The sequence below is a fragment of the Galeopterus variegatus genome, unplaced genomic scaffold (assembly GCF_000696425.1).
Source record: "Galeopterus variegatus unplaced genomic scaffold, G_variegatus-3.0.2 Scaffold7963, whole genome shotgun sequence".
In the NCBI taxonomy this organism is placed as follows: domain Eukaryota; kingdom Metazoa; phylum Chordata; class Mammalia; order Dermoptera; family Cynocephalidae; genus Galeopterus; species Galeopterus variegatus.
This window is the reverse complement of record NW_007734074.1, coordinates 69,552-91,251: the sequence shown is the minus strand read 5'-3', so window position 1 is coordinate 91,251 and position 21,700 is coordinate 69,552. Positions and strand designations below refer to the sequence as shown.

Genomic DNA, 21,700 nt, shown 5'->3' with positions numbered 1-21,700 from the left:
AGAAACGTACTTTCCTGATACCAAAGCATGAACTGGCGGTAGAGATCCAGCTCTGGCCAGATGCCTGTGTCTCTTGCCCAAGGGAGGCAGAAGGTCACTTCCCAGGCAGAGCGAGGCCAGGGTCACCCTCGCATGGCTGTTTCCTTGTAGTGGACGTGTTGTTGATTCAGGTGCTGGGTTGGGGGCTGCTGGTCTTGTTAGATGGAACTCTGTGTCGAGGTGACTGTGGGAGTCGCTTGAGGCACGTGTTAGCACAGCAGGCAGTGGCCAGGTTATCCTGTTTGTTCTTTCACATTGTTCTCTTTCCCAAACAACAAGGGCCCCAGGTTGTGGCCTCCTCTGAGATGCCACACACCTGTCAATAGATGCACTTGGTCAATAACTTCTAAAACATGAGCACGAGCGAGAGAGGAAATGTGTTTTGAAAGAAACTGTTCCGTAAAGAGACTGTCTTGAAAATAGGAATTGGATGTGTCTCTCCCACGTGACTTTGTTTGTGAGGAATAATGTGTGTTGCCTTCAATGGCTCTTTCTTAAAAATATTTAGTTTCTTGTAAATCTTATAAACTGAGAATTTCAGGCTTTTCAGGCTTTTCACTTTGTTTTTACTTGTTTATTTTCTTTTTTAAAAAAATTTATATGTGACTTCTGCTTAGTTCATAAAAATAACTGGCGGGCCGGCCCGGTGGCGCACTGGATGGTGCGCCGCTTGGGAAGCACGGCGGCGCTCCCGCCCGAGGGTTCGGATCCCACATACAGACCGGTTCCCGCTCACTGGCTGAGCGAGGCACGGGAGCAACACCGAGGGTTGCAATCCCGTTGCCGGTCCCCGGTCCAGTACGGGGGCAACACTGAGGGTTGCGATCCGTTGCCGGACACGGAAAAAAAAAAAAAAAAAAAAGACAAAAAAAAAAGGTAAAAGAAGCAATGAAGAAATAGAAAAAGAATACTATTGGGAAAATAAACTAAGAAAGAGCTTTTGGATGTTGTCTTGGTCCATTTTCTGTTGCTATAACAGAATTGAGACTGGGTAATTTATAAAGGAAAGAGGTTTATTTAGTTCACAGTTCTGGAGGCTGGGAAATCCAAGACTGGGCAGCCTGCATTTGGTCAGGGCTTCCTGCTGCTCCAAAGTATGGTGGAAATTCAGAACGGTAAGTAAGCTCATGGGAAAAGAGAGTAGACGAAGCAGACTGATCCACTTTATAACAACCCAGTCCCAAGAGAACTGCATTAATCACTTTATTCAGGAGGAGCCCGCCCCCATGACCCAAACATCTCCCACTAGGCCCCATTTCACAACACTGCCACATTGAGGAATTAAGGTCCCAACACATGAACTTTTGGGGGACACATAGCAGACATTAAAAAGCACAAAAATAAAAATGAAAAATTCAACAGAAAAGTTGAAAGATAAAGTTTTGGAACTATCCCTGAGAGTAAAGAAAAAGTCAAAAAGATGCAAAACAGAAGATGCAAAGGTAATTAGAGAACCTGTCCAGGATATACAACATTCAAAAAATGAAAGATTCAGAAAGAAACAACAAAGAACACAGAAGGGAGGAAATCATTAAAGAAATAACTCAAGAAAATTTTCCAGAACTGAAAAATACGACCCTCTAAATTGAAAATGCTGACCAATATGTCCAACACAATATTTGGAAATAGAGCCACACCAAGGTACTATGGCATAAACCTCTAGAACACTGGGAATAAGAGATGATTCTATCACATTGCAGAGAGAATTAACATTTTTCATAAAAGAGATAAAGATTTATCTCTCAAATGCAACACTAGAAGCTACAATGCATTGCTGTAAAGTTTTGAAGGGGAAATTACTTTATATTCTATCATTTTATATCTAACCAAAGTATAACAAGGTCTCAAAAAAATGACTTCCCCTTACCTTCTCAGGAAGCTGCTGGGGTGTATAATCCTCCAAAATGACAAAATAAACAAAGAGAAAGCCATGGGATTTGGAATGAGACACAACACAAAAGAGGTTAAATGAATCCTCAGGATGACAGTGAAGGGATTTTTCAAGATGAAAGGTTTGCAGCAGCCTAGAGATCAGACTGGAACAAGTCAGAGGATTCAGAAAAGACTTGGAACATGGAATTGATGGTCTACATATAGATAATTTTAACTGAAAATACATTGTCTTAAAAATATACAAATAAAATCATGTCCTGAGACAATATATTCATGCTACTAAATTTATATTTAACGTAGAGTAAATCAAGACTTTTTCTTGCCCAAATTCTAAAAATTATCAGGGTAAATTCTTCATTGGTGAAGCAATGTAACTACATATGTTTCTTGGTGAGATTTAAGACATGATTCACAGAAATCATCCAAGTACCTGGATGCATGAGACACTAAGATATATATCCAGATTTTAATACACAGTAGTTTCTTCAACATATGTAGAAAGACTATTTTATTGCTTTGTAGAAGTTCAACATTGAGAAATCATTTGACAATTGGAAATACAGGACAGCACAAAATAGGAACTTAATCAATACTTGTTGATATTGCGCTTTCCTTTCCAATCTATAAATAAACAAGAAGAGGCAAATGAAAATCAAGTTAACACATATTTAAGTATACATGCACACACACACACACATATACTCACAAATATTTAAAATTTCTCCTATAGCTCTACATTGCTTTTCAATTTCATTTTTAAAATAATTTCACAATTTTAACTCGAATAAGTTCCAAAAATATGTTTTCTTAAACATATTTTTTAAATGACTGTTGAAAGATATTTAAAATAGTGTTAGCTTATTTTTTATTATGTAGAGTAACATAAATATTCGTTAATAGCTATTGCCATTCATAGATAGCATGGGAAAAAATATTTTCTAAAGATTAATGACAAACCTTTTGGATTAAAAAAAGGCTTATTACAAAAGAATTTACAAGTATTTATTTAATTAGCTTTGATAAACAAAATGAATAACGAGAATTGGCTCTTCTCAATTAAATAACTAATCTAGAAAATATACAAAGACAAGCATATCTTAAATGCCTCCAAATACATAATAGGTATTAGGGGTTGCAAATACAAATGTCCATGGATGGAGCAGTAGGGACTGAGGAAAAATAAAGAACATGCTCGCTCCAGATAATGATTACCATGTGATCTTAGACTCAGGCCACTAGATAATTTTTTTTTTCTCTAAAAGAAACTGGAAGTCTAGGTTTTTGTGTGAATTTTCCTTATTTTTAAATGTTTGCAGTAATTCTTTTTTTTTTTTTCAATTATTGCATTAGTTAAAACATGTATGTGTTCTAAATTCAGTTTCTTTTAGCTTGTGGGGCCTGTGGTATGTATCCTCTAAAAATCAAGACCTAGATTTTCCATTCTGTTATGTAGAGTAATATATCAAATATAAATACACTTGTTTAGAATCAATGAGTTTGAGTGTGACTTGGAATTTAAATGAATCAATGCATACTTATTGAATACCAATTGGGCCAGGCCTTGTACAAGGTACTGTGGTGGGATAAAGAGGTATAAATGGATATAAACAATTAATGTAAGCTTCCAATCTTTCTCCTTCTTTGTTTTCTACACATACATATATAACTTATCATCTAAACCAGGACACTGTGGGAAGTGAAAGGAGGAACTGTTAATAATCATGCTACGAGCAAGTGGGGCCATGCCAAGCAAACACGGCAGCACAGTTACTCTAACTAAAAGAACCTGATCTGTGTCACTTTCTTCCCCTCCTTCCAGTCTGCCTATCCCAGGCTCATACCCTGCAAGGAAAATCACGACTTGAAAGTCTTATTCCTCAGTTCTGTGATAAAGAATCAGAGGAAAGGGGGTAAAAAGGAAGACAAGAGAATTATCTTATGACAGATAATGAGAATTACAATTGTTTTCTGAGGTTTTTGTTTGATTGTTTTGTATTTAAGAGGTGCAGAACCAGCAGCAATGTGAGATGGCAGCGAATGGGGAGAGGGAAAAAAGGGAAATTGTAAGAAAAATTGGTGGAGACGGTGTTATCTTCAAGTCATTTAATCAAGAGAGGTAAAATACTCAAGTCATTTGAAAATACTTTTTGTTGCCTGGACTTCAGATTAACATCCTCTAAGATTGAACCACAGAGACTATGGTTTTATAAATATTGCAGAAGTATAATACATGGTCCCTGCAATCAAGAGAGCTAAATTTTATTTTGAGAGAAAAAGATTCACAAACAGCTAATACAGTATGATATATAATTGAATGCTAAATTGTGGGATACAAACTACAAATGTGTAGGACGTAAGAGAGAAAGATCAAAGAGAGCAATGAGTCAATCCCTCCCTCACTCTTGTTATTCTAATTTCTCTTCTACAGGAATCCAGGGGATAAGCACAAGCAGAGGAGAACTTGCAGTTTTCATAAAATATATGTCATTTCTCAATTGTACATAAAGGCAGTCCAACCCATCCCCACTGAAGTCTGATTAAGTTGTCAAATATTAAAATAAAACCAACGTCCAGGATTAATCAAAATACTATTTATCTTTCTTTGACTATCACACAACTATAACGATACTTTTTCATACCGTACACAAGTATTGACAATTTACTCTGTACTCCACAAATATGTATAATCAATTATGTTTCAATTTAAATAAATAAACAAATAAATAAAAACCCATGATACTTTATTTTTTTTAGTTGGAAAAGTGATGCCAATTGTCAGGAACTCCTGTGAATCAGCAATGACACAGAAGTCTGGCCTCCAGCAGCCTGGAAGGGCAAAGGCTTCAGACAAACCACGAATTTCCCACTGCAGCAAAAATTCCACCTGATCAAGCATACTAGAACAAGCAAATTGTGAGCATGTGGCGCACCTCCAATATACATAATACATCCACATTTTTCATACACACAGAATGATTTGAAACTTTTCCTCATTCCTTCCCATGAACTGTCCCCACCTCCTAGGATATAAGGCAAATATTCACATTCAGGGGTAGGAATGGAGAGTAAATACTGAGAGGGGAGAATAAAAAAAAAAAAGAGGTAAATATAAACAAACACTAAGTTCATTTAATCATTAAGTAGTTTGTTCACATCAAGGATTCATAAGAGTAGTGCAATACACGCAGGCCACACAGATGTCCAAATATCCACAATTCTCTGTGGAAAGGCTTTTCACAATCCAAACAACTTTGCTAAAGACAATAATATCCTTTCAGTTGTATAATTTATGTTTAAGCAAATTTTAAATATCACTAAAGCCATCTGAGAAGTACCTTGGAAAAAGAGTTATACATAAACATAAATCAGTATTACTACTGTATTGCTGTTGCAAAAAAGCAGCACTTCTCAGAAAAAAAAAAAAAAAGCTGAAATAAAACAAAACTCACATTTGGTTTAAGACTACTAAAAGAAAATGCATTCTTTCTCCCCTATCCTCACTCCCCAAGTCCCCACTCCATTAGATTGTCAACCTTTCAGAAACCCTGGAGGGCCCATTTTCCAGTGACCTTTAATCAGTGTCCTCTGAGACACAATCTGCTGAACAGAATTGTTTTCCATTTCACAAAGTTATTTTCTAGCCCTCCAAGTTACCACTGTTAGTTTCAATTCCCATCATGAACTTTCAAAATTCATTTCTGGCCATTTTGGGGAAATGTAACCTTCAAGAAATATAATAGAATAGTTATAAATTCTTGTGTGACCACTCACTAAATCTTTAAGAAAGTTACCTTGTTACGGGTATCAGTTTCCTCACCCCTTGCAAAGTTGTTAAGATTATTAAGTGGGATAATAATTACAAAGTTCCTGACAATGTGGGCCGGCCTGTGGCTCACTCGGGAGAGTGTGGTGCTGATAACACCAAGGCCACGGGTTCGGATCCCATATAGGGATAGCCGATTTGCTCACTGGGTGAGCGTGGTGCTGACAACACCAAGTCAAGGGTTAAGATCCCCTTACCGGTCATCTTTAAAAAAAAAAAAAAAGTTCCTGACAATGTATAAAGGATGCAAAAGTAATGGTAGCTTTTTAAATAGAAGATAGAGAAAGAAGTACTATTCAGTATTTGCTCAGGAAAAAAAGAGACTCCCTTGGCATACCTTCTGCTAAAACTTGGAGGCACCTAAATTAGGAACATCCCTTCAGACATTTAAAGGAGAGAAAAACTAGCAGCTTAACAACAAAGACATAAGCTACCTTCTAGTATTGTGCTGATGAGAGCATATGAATCTAGAAGGATTACAGAGTTCATTTCAGTCTTCTCACAATAGCACCACCTTCTATTATCAAAGAGAATTCTTCCAATTCTGTAAATTCTCGTTTCAGATAAAATTTTTAAAAATGCATTAAAAAAAGAAATCTTCTAAATGTTCCTTCCATGGTAAATAGTAATAACAAATATATAGGACTGTGTTTATAGTTTAGATGCATGCTTACGCAATATTGCGCCAAAAGAAAAACTGCCCTGATAACTAAGGAGCAAGGAAGTAAGACAGCTGGAGACACAGGGTTAGGGAAACTACCATCTAGCCACCTAACCTAACCTCCAGAAATCTTTTAAAACAGACTAAGAATCAAAAACTACAGGTACATTGTGATCTTAAAGAGGGGCTAAGAGCCAAATCCAGTACAACTGGCTTTGAGGTCCCATTTATAATCTCAGGGCTGCTGACCATTACCCATGCATACTACCCATTTACAAACTCATGCATTTATTTTCTGACACAACTTATAAATGATCTGTGCCCAAAACTCAGTATTTTCCCACTGACTTTAATCTCTTTATATTGCCTTGACTTAATATGGTGCTAAAATGATTTGATCTCTGATTTCTTATCTCGTTAAGTGTATGAGGAGACTAATACATTAACATCTAATATGCTGTGAGCTCCTTGGAGAAAAGCACTACAAAATATTTTCTATTTTTTCATTGGTAAAATAAATTGCTCCTTTTTTTCACAGTGTTGTCCCAAGCAATTTAAGATTTTATCACAGCTTTCAGTCAAAAAATGAATACTCAATTCGGAAGTTAGAGTATTTTTTCAAAATAACATTGCTTTTTCCAGTTACAAAAGTAACACATGCCATAAAAAATTCAAACTATTCTCACAAGCATAAAGAAAGTGAAAACCACCCATAATCCCAACACCCTAACAAAGCACTGAGCATTGAGACACACAGTTCTATGCATATATATCCCTACAAACATACTTAATAGGCATATGCATTTTACAAAATAAGATCATTATTTCCTGTACTGATTTTTTCTTAACCTAATATGTTTTATTAGGACCATGAATAGCTATATATAGTACCCCATTGTACGGATTATCCACAATTAAAAATTTACATTTTTTCCAGTTACTCATTGTGCTGCAATGAATCCCTTTACATACAGCTTTGCACACTGATTTCATTATTTTTTTTTAGAAAGGGAATTACCAGTCAAAATATATGGATACTTAAAATTATGAAAGATATTGGCAGGCTGCCTCTGGAAAAGTATAATCAAATTACCCTCCCGTCAACACTGTTGAGAATGTCCATTTCCCTACAATTCACTTTTTATTGCTTATCTTCTCTCATCTTTGTCAACCCGATAAGCAAAAATTACATCTCACTGTTTTAATCACATTTCCTCGATTACTAGTAAAATAATCATTTGCTGTACTTGTAGAACATTATTTCTTTTGTGAAATACTTCCTAATTTTTGGCTGTTTTTCTTTTTCTTACAGATTTGCAGATTGCCTGTCTTTTTGTTATTGATTTGTGGGAGCTCTTTATACAAAATATATATGTCTGCATATATGTCATAAATAATAATTACCAGTTTGTAATTTGTATTTCAACTTTTTTTGATGCCGCTTTTTGAATAAAGTATCTTTAAATCTTAATTGAGTCAATCTGTTAATCTTTAAATCCATGGGGTTTGGGTCATACTTAGAAGGGCTTCCTTATTTCAATATAAAAAATTATTTATCTGAAATATGCAGGAATGTTAAGATTTCTTTTTTTTTTTTTTCCTTTTTGTCTTTTTTCGTGTCCGGCAACGGACCGCAACCCTCAGTGTCGTGCCCGTACTGGACCGGGACTGGCAACGGGATCGCAACCCTCGGTGCTGCACCCCCCCCGCCCCTCGCTCAGCCAGTGAGCGGGAACCGGTCTGCATGTGGGATCCGAACCCTCGGCGGGAGCGCCGCTGCGCTCCCAAGCGGCGCACTGTAGCAGTGCGCCACCGGGCCGGCCCAAAGATTTCTAATTAAATACTTAATCCATCTTAAATCTATTTTGGAATATAGTATAAAGGATGGGGTCACCTTTATTTTTTCAATCTATACATATTTTTTAATTCATAGATAACATTATATGTTTTTATCATGTGCAACATGTTTTGCTGTATGTATACATTGGCAAAAGGTTAAATCTAGCCAATTGAGAAATGCATTATCTCACATAGTTATTATTTTTGTTGTAATAGCACATAATATCCACTCTCTTTACATTTTTCAAGAATACAATATACTGTCATTAACTATAGTCACCTTGCTGTACAATAAATCTCTCGAAATTTATTCCTCCTAACTGTAATTATTATCCTTTGACCAACATCTCTCTATTTCCCTCTTGCGCCTCTAAACAACCCAGCCTCTGATAACCACCATTATACTCCCTACTTCTATGAGATCAACTTTTCTAGGTTCCACATGAGTGAGATTGTGAAATATTTATCTTTCCATGCCTGGCTTGTTCTACTTAATATTGTGTCCTCCAGGTTCATCCATGTTGCTGCAAATGACAGGATTTCATTCTTTTTTATGGCTGACTAGTATTCCATTGTGTATATATACCACCTTTTTTAGTCCATACATCCCCTGATGGACACTTAGGTTGGTTCTATATCTTGGCTGTTGTGAATAATGCTGCAATAAACATGGGAGTGCAGATATTTCTTCAACATATCAATTTTGTTTCCTTTGGATACATATAGTAGTGAGATTGCTGAATCATACTAAAAGCAAAAGAAAACAATCAACAAAGGGAGGAGACAACCCAGAAACTGGGAGAAAATATCTGCAAACTATACATCTGACCAGGAGTTAATATCCAAAATACATAAGGAACTCAACTCAATAGCAAAAGAATAAATAATCTGATTTAAATATGGGCAAAAGACCTAAATCAACATTTCTCAAAAGAAGACATACAAATCAACATACAAAAAATTGCTCAACATCACTAATCATCAGGGAAGTGCAAATCAAAACCACAATGAGGTATTACCTCACTCTAGTTAGGAGGGCTATTATCGAAAAGACAAAAGATAAGTGTTGGCAAAGATGTAGAAAAAAGAGAATCCTTTTACACTATTGGTGGGAATGTTTTAGCACATCCATTATGGAAAATACTATGGAAGTTCCTCAAAAAATTAAAAATAAAACTACCATATTATTCTTCTAAATTCCTAGTTAGTGGTCCCAGTACTATTTATTGAAGAATCCCTCCTTTCCTCTCTTACTGAAATTCCATCTTCACCATATGATAAATCACATGTATGTAGGTCTTTGTAAACCTTCTAAACTAAGACATTGATGTCTATGTGTATTTCTGTATTAGTGCCATATTATTTTAACTCTGTAGTTTTACACTATGTTTTCACATAACAAAATAATATAAAATATTAAAACAGGACAGCACACCAAAAATATTTCCTATCTTGTGTTATTTTCCAAAATATTTAAAAAATATATTTCCAAGATATTGAAAAAGTTCAAAAATAAGGCAGATGATATTAATGCTAAAAATAGAAAATAATAAAAATATTATTTACAGCCTACATAGTGCATTCAATGTTGTCTAATTTTATGTTCACCACACTACAAGGTAGCTACTGTTTCTTATTTAGTTTTACATAGGGAGTTAAGACTTGCTCAAAGACTTACCTATAATCAGACAGCTAATAACTAGCAGAGCTAAAACCTGAACTTCATATCCCATGCTCCTTTACAACCACAATAACTTAAAAATAGAGCAATGATCCATAAACACCCAAATTTTCTCATTTTTTAATCAAACTCCTTTATGAAGTGTTTATGTGCATATATGTGTATATGTTTCTGTGTGTATATATATATACAAAGCATATATGCATATGTATAAGTATTGTGTATATATGTAATATATATCTATGTATACATGTACACATATATACATATTACATATATATCTATGCATACATGTATACATATACACATACAAGGATACATTAAAAAGTTCATGGAAAGATTTGCATTATCTTTTTTTTTTTTTTGGCAGTTGGCTGGTAAGGGGATCTGAATCCTTGATTTTCGTGTTGCAGTCACATTATCTTTTAATTTTATTTTTCCACAAAATTTGAAGTATTCCCATACACACATATATACAGTTGGCTCTCTGCATCTGTGGGTTCTGCATCCATGGATTCAGCCAACCACAGATCAAAAATATTTGGGAAAAAAATTGCATCTGTACTGAATATGTACAAACTTTTGTTCCTTGTCATTATTCCCTAAACAATACAAGGATACTACAAAAATTTCATGGAAAGTTTTGTATTCTTTTAATTCTATCTTTCCACGAAATTTATGAAGTATCTTCGTACAATATAACAACTGTTTACATAGCATTTTATTGTATTAGTTATTATAAGTAATCTTGAGATGATTTGAAGTGTACGGGAGGATGTGCCCAGGTTATATGCAAATACTTTACCATTTTTATCAGGGACTCAATCATCCGTGGATTTTGATATCCATGGGAGATCCTGGAACTAATCCCCCATGGATACCGAGGGATAACTGTACACCTTTATTTGAGTGAGGAAAACATTTTTAAATCCAAGCTGACATTCTTGAAGTTTTGATATTCCAACAATATTACAAACCCTAACTATATAACACAATAACAATGAAACAGAAAAACTGAACATTTGGACTGTATTTCATAAGAAAATATTATCTTTGGTTTCCCAAATACTGATAGAAAGTAAAATAAAAATATTTTTTATTTCAATAAGAATTTTTCCTTCAGTAATATGTGATTAGATCAGTTTTGGATAAATCACAAAACAAGTCCTGGTATCAGACCACTACAAAGCAAAGACAATAGCCATGTGCATTAAAGTCCAGATCAACCCTAGGATTCACTGGGGGAAAAAAAAATCACCATTGTCACATGTAAGAGTATATAAGGCCATGGGTCTACAAATTTCTCTAGGAGACAATGAGATACCAACTACCAAAGGGTCCTCTTATGTAGCCCATTTAAAAAAATTTTTTCAAAGAATGGCAGAAGGGTTTTACCAATAAATTTCCCAAATATAAGTTGCAACGTTTGCTAAGAATTCTGATTCACACTAGGTTACTGCAATGATATATAAATAACTATTGACTTCCTATACTTTAAAGGCTTGTAGATATCATATTGTATATAAAAAATTGTATGAGAAGTAGTACTGTCTGTTCAGGCTATCCAACAATGGATGGTGTGCTTAAGAAATACAAATGAAGCTATAATACCCCCAAGCTTGGATGAAATTTTATAAATACCAAATTATCCTATTAGATACTGTGATATCCAAATTTGGATCAACTAAGTCCTGAGGAAAATCACATTTTTAAAAATTCATTTCGCTACTGGAAAGAGATGACTTTGGAGGAAGAAACTGACTTTGGAAAAGAGATAGCATGGTGGCACTTCATTGACTAGAGGTTAGGGGACAGGCTAGAAAGGAGACTCCGCCCAAAAAGGAAACAGAAGCAAGAAATCTGCTGTGATACTCACAAACAGAACACTCCCCTGTTACCAAAGGTATCTAAGCGACACGTCAAACGAAACAGAATCAGCCAGCACCTCGCATGAGGTGAAGGATGTCATCCTCTACTTTTCCCTAGGTAGCTTGCCAGCATCTCTTTCCAGGCATGATGAATCAATAGAAAGCATGACTTGTCTACAGAGCAGCTTTGGTATCTAGAAGGAAGTAGGTTATGGAGTAGTAGAAATCAAAGAATGAAATATGCATATCGAGCCCTAAGTGAAGGTAAGCAAAAAGAAAGCTTGAATTTCAAAATAGTTTGTTTTCCAAAAATAAGGTGGGGATCACATACTGTATAGCAATAAATCATTACACAGAAATTATCAATTCTTTATGAGATTTGTTTTCCTTTCTTCCTACAACATTCAAAGTAATTCAAGCAGTGAAAGGATATATTGAAAATATACAACACTATGCAAGTTATACATTTAAAAATACAATACTTCTAAACAATAAAAAAAAATACAAAGAATATTTTCTTTTCCTTTTTTTTTGAAAGATGACTGGTAAGGGGATCTTAACCCTTGACTTGGTGTTGTCAGCACCACGCTCTCCCAAGTGAGCCACGGGCCAGCCCTATATTTCTTTTCTAATACATCAGGAAATAAGAAACTATCATTTATTTTTCAAAAATAAAGAGGTTTTCCCATATCTTTTTGGTTAGAGAATGACAAATCCAAGAAGACTGACGCTTTCATCTTTGAAAGTTTGCAGTGAATACAATCATCCCCTGATTTTAAAAATTAACTTAAAATCGATATTAAAGGTTCCACTAAACCATGAATATATTGTGTTTTCTATATACACCCATACAAGGTTCTTGTGACTATAAAATATTTTAATTAAGTTATTTTTTCTGTTATCAGGAAGTAATATGAGTCTGAAAACAAATTCCTAAAATAAATGGTAATTGCATCTATTGGCTCTTTCATACTATTAGAAACTTTTTTCCTCATTCTAAATATCCTTCAGTGTACTATCATGATGATGATTTAGAAACTAATACTCTTGTGTAGAACTTTCACTCTCTATCAAGGTTAACAAGACCAAAAGTATTCCTTTAAAGCTAGAAGTACAAATATTAAACTGATATTTAAAACAAAAACAAGAAAAATTGAACTTAAAAACCAAACAGAAAAAAAAGTATCTTTTGTATTAACAAATTACTGATTATATTAAATACATTAGAAATAAATCAAATGGGCCGGCCCGTGGCTCACTCGGGAGAGTATGGTTCTGTTGACACCAAGACCCCGGGTTCAGATCCCATATAGGGATGGCCGGTTCGCTCACTGGCTGAGCGTGGTGCTGACAACACCAAGTCAAGGGTTAAGATCCTTTTAAAAAAAAAAAAAGAAAGAAGTCAAATGGAAATGTTTAAACACATCTTTATATGTTTACATGGTGAAAGCTCACAGTTATTATTCAAGGTATTTTATTCTAACTATACTGGGCAGTAAGACAGAATTATGGTTATGGCGCCCTCTGCTGGGATTTCTAATCACAAATTCACCCAATTTAAACTTTCAGTGTAAAAATAATATTTTTGAGGCATCAAGTGAAAAATCACTTTTTCAATCCACAATCACTTTACACCCAAGGTTATATAACAGTTACAATCAATATTTACCTTATTAGAACAGGACTTTACCAATTTATCATTTAATGAAACCAGTATCGATTTTTCCTATAAAATAAAAAGAATATAAAAGGCACACCGAAAAACATATTTTAATAGGTCTTACTTTTGTCCCCACTTCCATCACTTGGCAATATACTCAGGTTTTTAAAACCACATTTATAACAACACATTTTAAAAAATTACTATTTTGGTAATTTTATCTAAATTTCCTTCTTTGTTATTTCAATCAAAATAGTTTAAGACATCAGAATAATAGTTAATAAGATTATCTTCTTTATTAGAAAAAAACTGAAAGAAGTTTTAGGGGTACTCATTACCAGTAATAATTAATAAATAACTTCTATACTGTGTCAACTCTAAGGCACATAGTATGTTATACATTTTCTATACATTATATCTAGTCCTAGGAGATGGAAAAAAACAAGGCTTATGGGGATGATATACACTGCTCAAGGTGAATTTCAGAGCCAAAATTCAAATATAGGTGGGTCTCCTTCCAAAATCTCAAACATTTCTACCACACAACAGACAGCAGCAAAAAAAATACCAGTAACATGTAATCTCTCCATTTGCTAATCCAACAACAATTGTGGGGGGAGAGGAGGGGACAAGTCAGTGAATGTGAAGAAAATTTAGAGAAGGACAAGATAGTTATTCATGTCTAAAATAATAATTTAGACCTTTAGGAAATTATTTTTATTTTACATAATGCTGTCAGCTAGTGACCCTATTTCATACTGGGTCACTGGGGACAGTACTTAACTTTTATGTTACTGAATCAAAAATTCTGTATTTAACATTCTAGGATCATATTCTGAAATTATGTATGCATAAGCCTGACTTAATGATATTTAACATTTCCCCCAAACTAAAGGCGAAATGAAAATGTCTCCTCAACCACCATTAGCATCCCTTTCCCAGTACTTGCCTAGCCCAAAATAAAAATATGAGACATGTCTAAGAATTCAGTAAGTGCCAACATGTTGAAACTAAAAGATATACCTGTCACTGCCCATGAAAAAGAAACCCACATTATATTAAATACTTTAGGATAATTTCAGGATATTTATAGATTCCTTAGTGACAAAATACATAAATATTTTTCTATAAAATCAAAAGCTTGTCATGATGTGGGCACAGGAACAAAAGTATTGCCTGAGTATTACTGGACATTATTCTATGCAAATCCATGCATTTGATAAAGCTCTACTGTTAGCAACATACATTATTTAAATTCAGACAATAAGTAATTACAATTCTGAAATCTCTTTTAAGAAAGAAAGTACTATTTTTAAATTTAAAATGGTCATATTTCACTGGTAATTCACTATCTTAAGAGAAATATTCCGCTCAAAAACATAAAGGACTACACAGCTCCTACCATGTATGTTATTGAACTCAGTGACAGAAAGGTATTCTTGACTGATTTCTTTCATCACATGAAATTAATTTTAAGAATTATTTGAGAGATTTTCTTTGTGGAGAAGTCTATCATTACTTAATCAGAGATCAGATGAAAAGTCAATATATTCTATAATATTATAATACTGCATCAAACAAAAACATTCTGATATTAAAGTATATTAGCATCAAGATAAACATGTTCTGGGTTTATTCTGCAGTGAAAGTACGAAGAAGCAGGGAGTGGCAAAGAAAGCATCCAAAACAGAGCAAAGAAGGAAGAAACAACCCCCTTGTTGGATTAACTGAGGTCAAAATGGAAACAAGAAACAAAAAGAACATTACCGAAGAGTCCAGTTTTTCTTCTGACCTATATTTTGTAACACACACACACCTATAAAGTGTGAAAACTGCCAAATCCCATTTAGTTGGTGCATCTTACATATGATGCTTATTTTGCAGCTAGACAATAGAGTTTCTACTTTATATACATATACACACAAACTTTAGTGAGCATAATAAATATTAATAAAAAATTGTTTAAAACCGGGGCCAGCCCGTGGCTCACTCGGGAGAGTGTGGTGCTGATAACACCAAGGCCACGGGTTCGGATCCCACATAGGGATGGCTGGTTGGCTCACTGGGTGAGCGTGGTGCTGACAACACCAAGTCAAGGGTTAAGATCCCCTTACCGGTCATCTTTAAAAAAAAAAAATTGTTTAAAACCGGGGCCAGCCCGTGGCTCACTCGGGAGAGTGTGGTGCTGATAACACCAAGGCCACGGGTTCGGATCCCACATAGGGATGGCTGGTTGGCTCACTGGGTGAGCGTGGTGCTGACAACACCAAGTCAAGGGTTAAGATCCCCTTACCGGTCATCTTTAAAAAAAAAAAATTGTTTAAAACCAACTACAATTTCACTTTTAAAAACATTAAATATATTTCTATAGAGTGAGCATATAACTTACAAATATTTCCTGTATTGTCAAAGCTGGTAAGAACATCTTCAACATTCAAGGATCCACTATTATGCCTAGAAAGGAATAAAGAATTTTCTTAAATGATTCTGAAATATTAACATTTTTTAATTTTTCAAAAAGCTGAGCACAAAAAAAGAAAAAAAAAATCTAAGACTGTGTACTGTGATACACCCAGTACTGATAAACCCTTCCATGTTACATTTTTAAAATATTTCTGCCCACTAGAGGGAGAAGGAAAAGAAATAACAGAATATAGTCCTCAGAATATATAATAAAATGACATTTCTTGATGATTAATCTACAACTTAAAGTAGAATTTTTTTTTTTTTTTTTTCTTTTTTTCCTTTTTGTGTCTTTTTTCATGTCCGGCAACGGATCGCAACCCTCAGTGTCGCGCCTGTACTGGACCGGACTGGCAACGGGATCGCAACCCTCAGTGTCGCGCCCGCACCTCGCTCAGCCAGTGAGCGGGAACCGGTCTGTATGTGGGATCCGAACCCTCGGCGGGAGCGCCACCGCGCTCCCAAGCGGCGCACTGTAGCAGTGCGCCACCGGGCCTGCCCCTAAAGTAGATTTTTTAATTGCTGTGTTAGTTACATAAAGGTGAGGTAAGTTCTTAACCTTTTTGAAGACAAAAAAAAAACCTATAAATTACACTTAGGGAATCTTCGTGTCAAAAGAAAAATAAACAATCACCCTCCAGAACCACATTCGACAGTACATAAATTTCCTATATGACAGTGCAATAAATTCAGAACTTCAGTCACAAAGAACTAACCAACGTTCAGGTCTGCCCACTCTATTACAAGCAGTTCTAAATATCAGTGAGCAAATTTTTTTCCATCTTTTGCCCACCAATCTTAATTTTACCTACACCTTTTAATTCTAATCCCTCTTTACAGCTATTTAAATATTTCACTTGATACTGATATTTTATTAATACTAAAATACTATTCTTCATATACAAATGGAGCCTACTGTCAATAGGTCATAGAGTTTGGGTTACTTTTCTAGCAGTGTTAAAAAAAAAAAGTGGTGCTAATCCATCTACAATCTTCTACATTCTCCCCCATGTAATTTACAGCTGTAGTTCTTTAGAATGTTATAAGTTTATAAAAATTGATAATGCACAAAAAATTTTACTATATCAGCATTACTTTAAAACTTATAAATTATATATAGTGTGATGAACTGAATTATGTCCCCCTACAAATTCTTATGTTGAAGACCTAAACCCCTGTACCTCAGAATGTGACTATACTTGGAGAGAGGGCCTTTAAAGAGGTAAATAAGTTAAAATGAGGTCATTAGGGTGGGCCCTATCCAATATGACTGGTTTCTTTATAAAAAGGGGAGTTAGGACACACAGAAATAACAACGGCATGCATGCATAGAAAGATGACCATGTGAAGAGGCAGCAAGAGGGTGGCCATTTGCAAACCAAGGAGACAGGCCTCAGAAGAAACTAAATCTGCCAACACTTTGATCTTAGACTTGCTGAGAGATGTGATTGGGTCCCCCAATATTATCATAGAGCAAATGCTTCTTCTGTCACTCTGAAATGGGCTTTGTGGAAAGAGACATCCTCTTCTTTGTCTCTGCTGGTGACTCTCCTTGTGTGAATGCACTCCAGTGGTTGGCAGACCATCTGTGTGGTGGTTGTGGTGTCTAGTCGCTTTCATGGCAGCCATGGTTATTGTGGAGGCTGCAGTGGGCCACCCACATGGAGGTGCTGTTTTTGGTACGTTCCTTGGCACTGGCAGTATGCCTGGTTGTGGGGTGTGTATGGTCCCCTTCTCCATGCCTCTGGTCCCTGGGCAGGAGCCAACATGCTGGCGCCATGTGTCTGGTTGTGGGAGGTGTGTCTGGTCCCCTTCTCCATGCCTCGGGTCACTGGGTGAGACCCAAGGAGCTGGCTCAGTGTACCTGGTTGAGGGAGAGCAGTCTGGTCCCCTTCTCCATGCCCCAGGTCTCTGGGCAGGCCCTGAGGTGCTGGCGTAGCATGCCTGGTTGTGGGAGGAGGGTCCAGTCCCCTTCTCCATGCTCTGGGTCTGTGGGCAGGCCCCAAGGTGCTGGCATGGTGTGCCTGGTTGTGGAAAAAGGGTCCAGTCCCCAGCTCCATACCTCGGGTCACTGGGCAGGACCTGAGATGCTGGCTCAGTATGCCTGGTTGTGGGAGAGAGGTCCAGTCCCCTTCTCCATGCCTCAGGTCACCGGGTGGACCGTGAGGTGCTGGCTTGAGGTGCCTGGTTGTGGGAGAGAGGTCCAGTCCTCTTCTCCATGCCGCAGGTCCCTGGGTGGGCCCCAAGGCACTGGCATAGTGTGCCTGGCTGTGGGAGAGAGGGCTTGTCCCCTTCTCCATGCCTCAGGTCACCAGGCAGGCTGCAAGGGGCTGGCCTGGTATGCCTGGTTGTGGGAGAGAGGTCCGGTCCCCTTCTGCATGCTTTGGCACCCTGGGCAGGCCCTGAGGTGCTGGCATGGTGTGCCTGGTTGTGAGAGAGAGGTCTGGTCCCCTTCTCCATGCTCGCATCCCCGATTGGGCCCTGAGGCACTGGGGTTTTGTGTCTGGTTGTGGGAGAGAGGTCCAGTCCCCTTCTCCATGCTTCGAGACCCCAGGCGGGCCCTGAGGCACTGGCATGGTGTGCCTGGTTGTGAGAGGGGGTCCAGTCCCTTTCTACGGTTCCTTGGGTCCCCAGGCTGGCCCTGAGGCACTGGCCAAAGAAAATATACAAATAGCCAATGAGCACATAAAAAGATGCTCAGCATCATTTAGTCATTAGATGAATGCAAATCAGAACCACAGTAAACTATCACTTCACACCCATGTAATACCTGTAAATTTTTTTTTTTTTATACAGATGACCGGTAAGGGGATCTCAACCCTTGGCGTGGTGTTGTCAGCACCACACTCAGCCAGTGAGCAAACCAGCCATCCCTATATAGGATACGAACCCGTGGCCTTGGTGTTATCAGCACCACACTCTACCGAGTGAGCCACGGGCTGGCCCTACCTGTAAATTTTTTAAAAAGTAAAAATAACAAGTGCTGGCAAGCATAGGGAGAAATTGGAACTTTCATACATTCCCAGTAGGAATGTAAAATGTAAAATCAGAAATGCAAGGTACAACTCTTGAATGTTCTTTGTTTATTGTTGATTAAAAGGATACTAATCTGTAGGAGACAGATATAAAACTTGGATAATAAAATTTCATGGCTACTTTAAAAAATACAGATTAGTAAGTTGCATTTATAAGCAAATTTCATTTCACAATTTAAAAAAAGGGAATGTAAAACAGTACAACCACTGTAGAAAACAGTCTGGTCATTCCTCAAAAAGTTAAACATAGAGTTACCACGTGAACCATCAATTCCACTCCTAGATACATATCCAAGAGAATTAAAAGCATATGTTCACACAAAAACTTGTACATAAATTACAGTAGCATTCATGATAGCTAAAAAGTAGAAACAACCCAAATGTCCATCAACTGATGAATGGATAAATAAAATGTGGTATTAACCATAAAAAAAATGAAGTACTGATACATGGTACAACATGAATAAATCTTAAAAATTAAAAACATTATGCTAACTGAAAGCAGACAGACATACAACGGTACTTCACAAAGTTCACGGAAAGATTTGTATTATCTTTCAATTCTATTTTTCCACAAACTTTTTGAAGTACCTTTGTAAAGGGTCACACGATTCCATTCATATCAAATGTCCAGAATAGACAATCCACACAGACAAAAAGTACATTAGTGGTTGTCAGGGACTAGGGAGAGGAAGAAGATGGGGAATTACAGCGAAAGGGTGTGGGGTTTCTTTGGGGCGTGATAAAAAAGTTCTGAAATTAGATAGTGGTGATGGCTACACAACATTGTGAATATACTAAAAACCCACTGAATTGCACACTTTAAACTACTTTAGATGGTGAATTTTATGTCGATTAAAAAGAAAATTAGTCCAAAAAAAAAAAAAAAAAGGAAGCCAGAGAGTAGAATGAGCCCTAAAAGACTGCAGAAGAACAAAGAAGAGAGGTCTTCAGAAGGAAAAGGTTTAAAAAACTTGATTCTAGATGCAACTTGCTTTGGAACTCTTTCAGAAATAAGTAGCTAAAGATTTTTTTCAGTCTTATATCTACTAGTTATAGGACAGTAGATGATTTCTACATATATTCAAAAGAACACTTCACTTTACCAAAACTTTGAGTATATTTATATGATTGGAATTTAAAGCAAACTAGATAACTAGGTTATAATTAGCCTATATCTATGACTTAAGATGCATGAAAACTTGACTCAATGGATTTGACAGTTTTCTGCAAACACTGGATCATACTTTAAAGTCCTATAAAGTTCCTTCTAAACAAGATAACAAAAGTGCTTTAAATACTCACCTCTGTTGTTAATATTTGTGTTCATATTTGCCTTAGATGTCAGCCTTGCCAAGGTCTAAATAGGCACCTATGATATACCACACATAAAAGGATAATCTGCCATACATCAAATTTCACCAGCATACAATTCCCATCACTAATTTTCATTTAATGAACATTCACAAGCAATAACTAAAATCAGTGGGATGAGGGTTTGTCTTTTCCTTTCCCTAGAAAAGCAATACATGATCTTGCTGCAGTGCATTTGTTATACTAGAAAAATGCAGCACAGTCAAAGATAAAATCATTCTTGACTTCTGGCCCATTCTAAGCTCCCAGGACAAGCTGAAAGTCAAGAATGCTAGCCTTATAATTCAGCAATTACCATAGCAACAGTAGTCTTATTCAAAGAAAGGACAGTTCAGGCCTCTCAGCTTTTCATACACCTAAGACATGTGTACACTTATAAATGAATAACTCAGGCATTTCTGTGGTTCCAAATATAATGGAAGTATTTTAAAGCTTCCAGAATATGCAAATTCCTGCTGTGCTGAAATTAAGTTGAAATATGGGGATGGGAACAATTTCTAGCATCTACACAGCAAGCTGTATACAACAACAAATTGTAGCTCATAGGACAGGAAAAGGGAGTTTTTAACAAAAGAATTTTAGTGTATAAACATCTCCTGGTGTATCTTAATTTTCTATACAAACATCTATCTAATAACAAGAGCCTCTTCTATAAAATTCTAAGAAATAAAGCACCAGAAAGACAAGAAGACTGTCAAGGAATAAATTAGGAGTCCCAACCCACATTTTAATTTCCTAACCCTCAATTCTTACTTTGGAAATAGTTGACTATCCTAAGGTACGCAAAAAAGACAACAGGTCTTGGGGATTTCATAACCTAACTTTTACATTGTTCCGACTTTCACTTGTGATGAAAAGTCACTAAGGGAAATTCCTTCATTTTAAGTATCATCAGATAAGGCTGACAGAAAACATGGTCAAAGTTTTAATTTAGATCACTGCTTATACACTTTTTGATAATATAAAGAAGATATAACTAGGTACTCTGAATTCACAAATATCTTAGTTATTACCCTCTTAGGGTATTCATGCCGAGTCTAATAAAACTTGAAAGGAACAGAAATAAATGTATACAGAAAGTTTAAGATGGACAAAACTAATAACAAGTATTGATAACAAATACTAATCACCCTGTATGTGTCATTTCTGTTGAGTTCTGGCAGATGATCTTAGGTGATAAGAACTGAGGAAGTGAAAATGGGGTTTGTATTTACAATCTGTGAGGAACCAGTAACATCCTAAATACTCAGCCCTCTATTAGAACCCAGAATAAGGGCTGGCCGTTTAGCTCAGTCAATTAAAGTGAGGTGTTGTAATACCAAGATCACAGGCTGGGATCCCCCTACCAGCCAGCTGCAAAAATG

General features: G+C 36.3%; 1 protein-coding gene across 1 annotated transcript in view; it reads right to left on the bottom strand.

Annotated features, from left to right (window-relative positions):
- Window positions 1-10: 10 nt before the first annotated feature.
- The window catches only part of CAMKMT (calmodulin-lysine N-methyltransferase), a gene marked incomplete at its 3' end in the record, with an annotated part of 39,155 nt that continues 17,465 nt past the window's right edge, over window positions 11-21,700 (bottom strand). The window contains exons 3-4 of the mRNA XM_008592494.1: window positions 15,854-15,918; window positions 11-64 (exon numbers count right to left, since the gene is read on the bottom strand). Coding sequence (XP_008590716.1) covers window positions 11-64; window positions 15,854-15,918 — 119 coding nt within the window. The remainder of the gene's footprint in view (window positions 65-15,853; window positions 15,919-21,700) is intronic.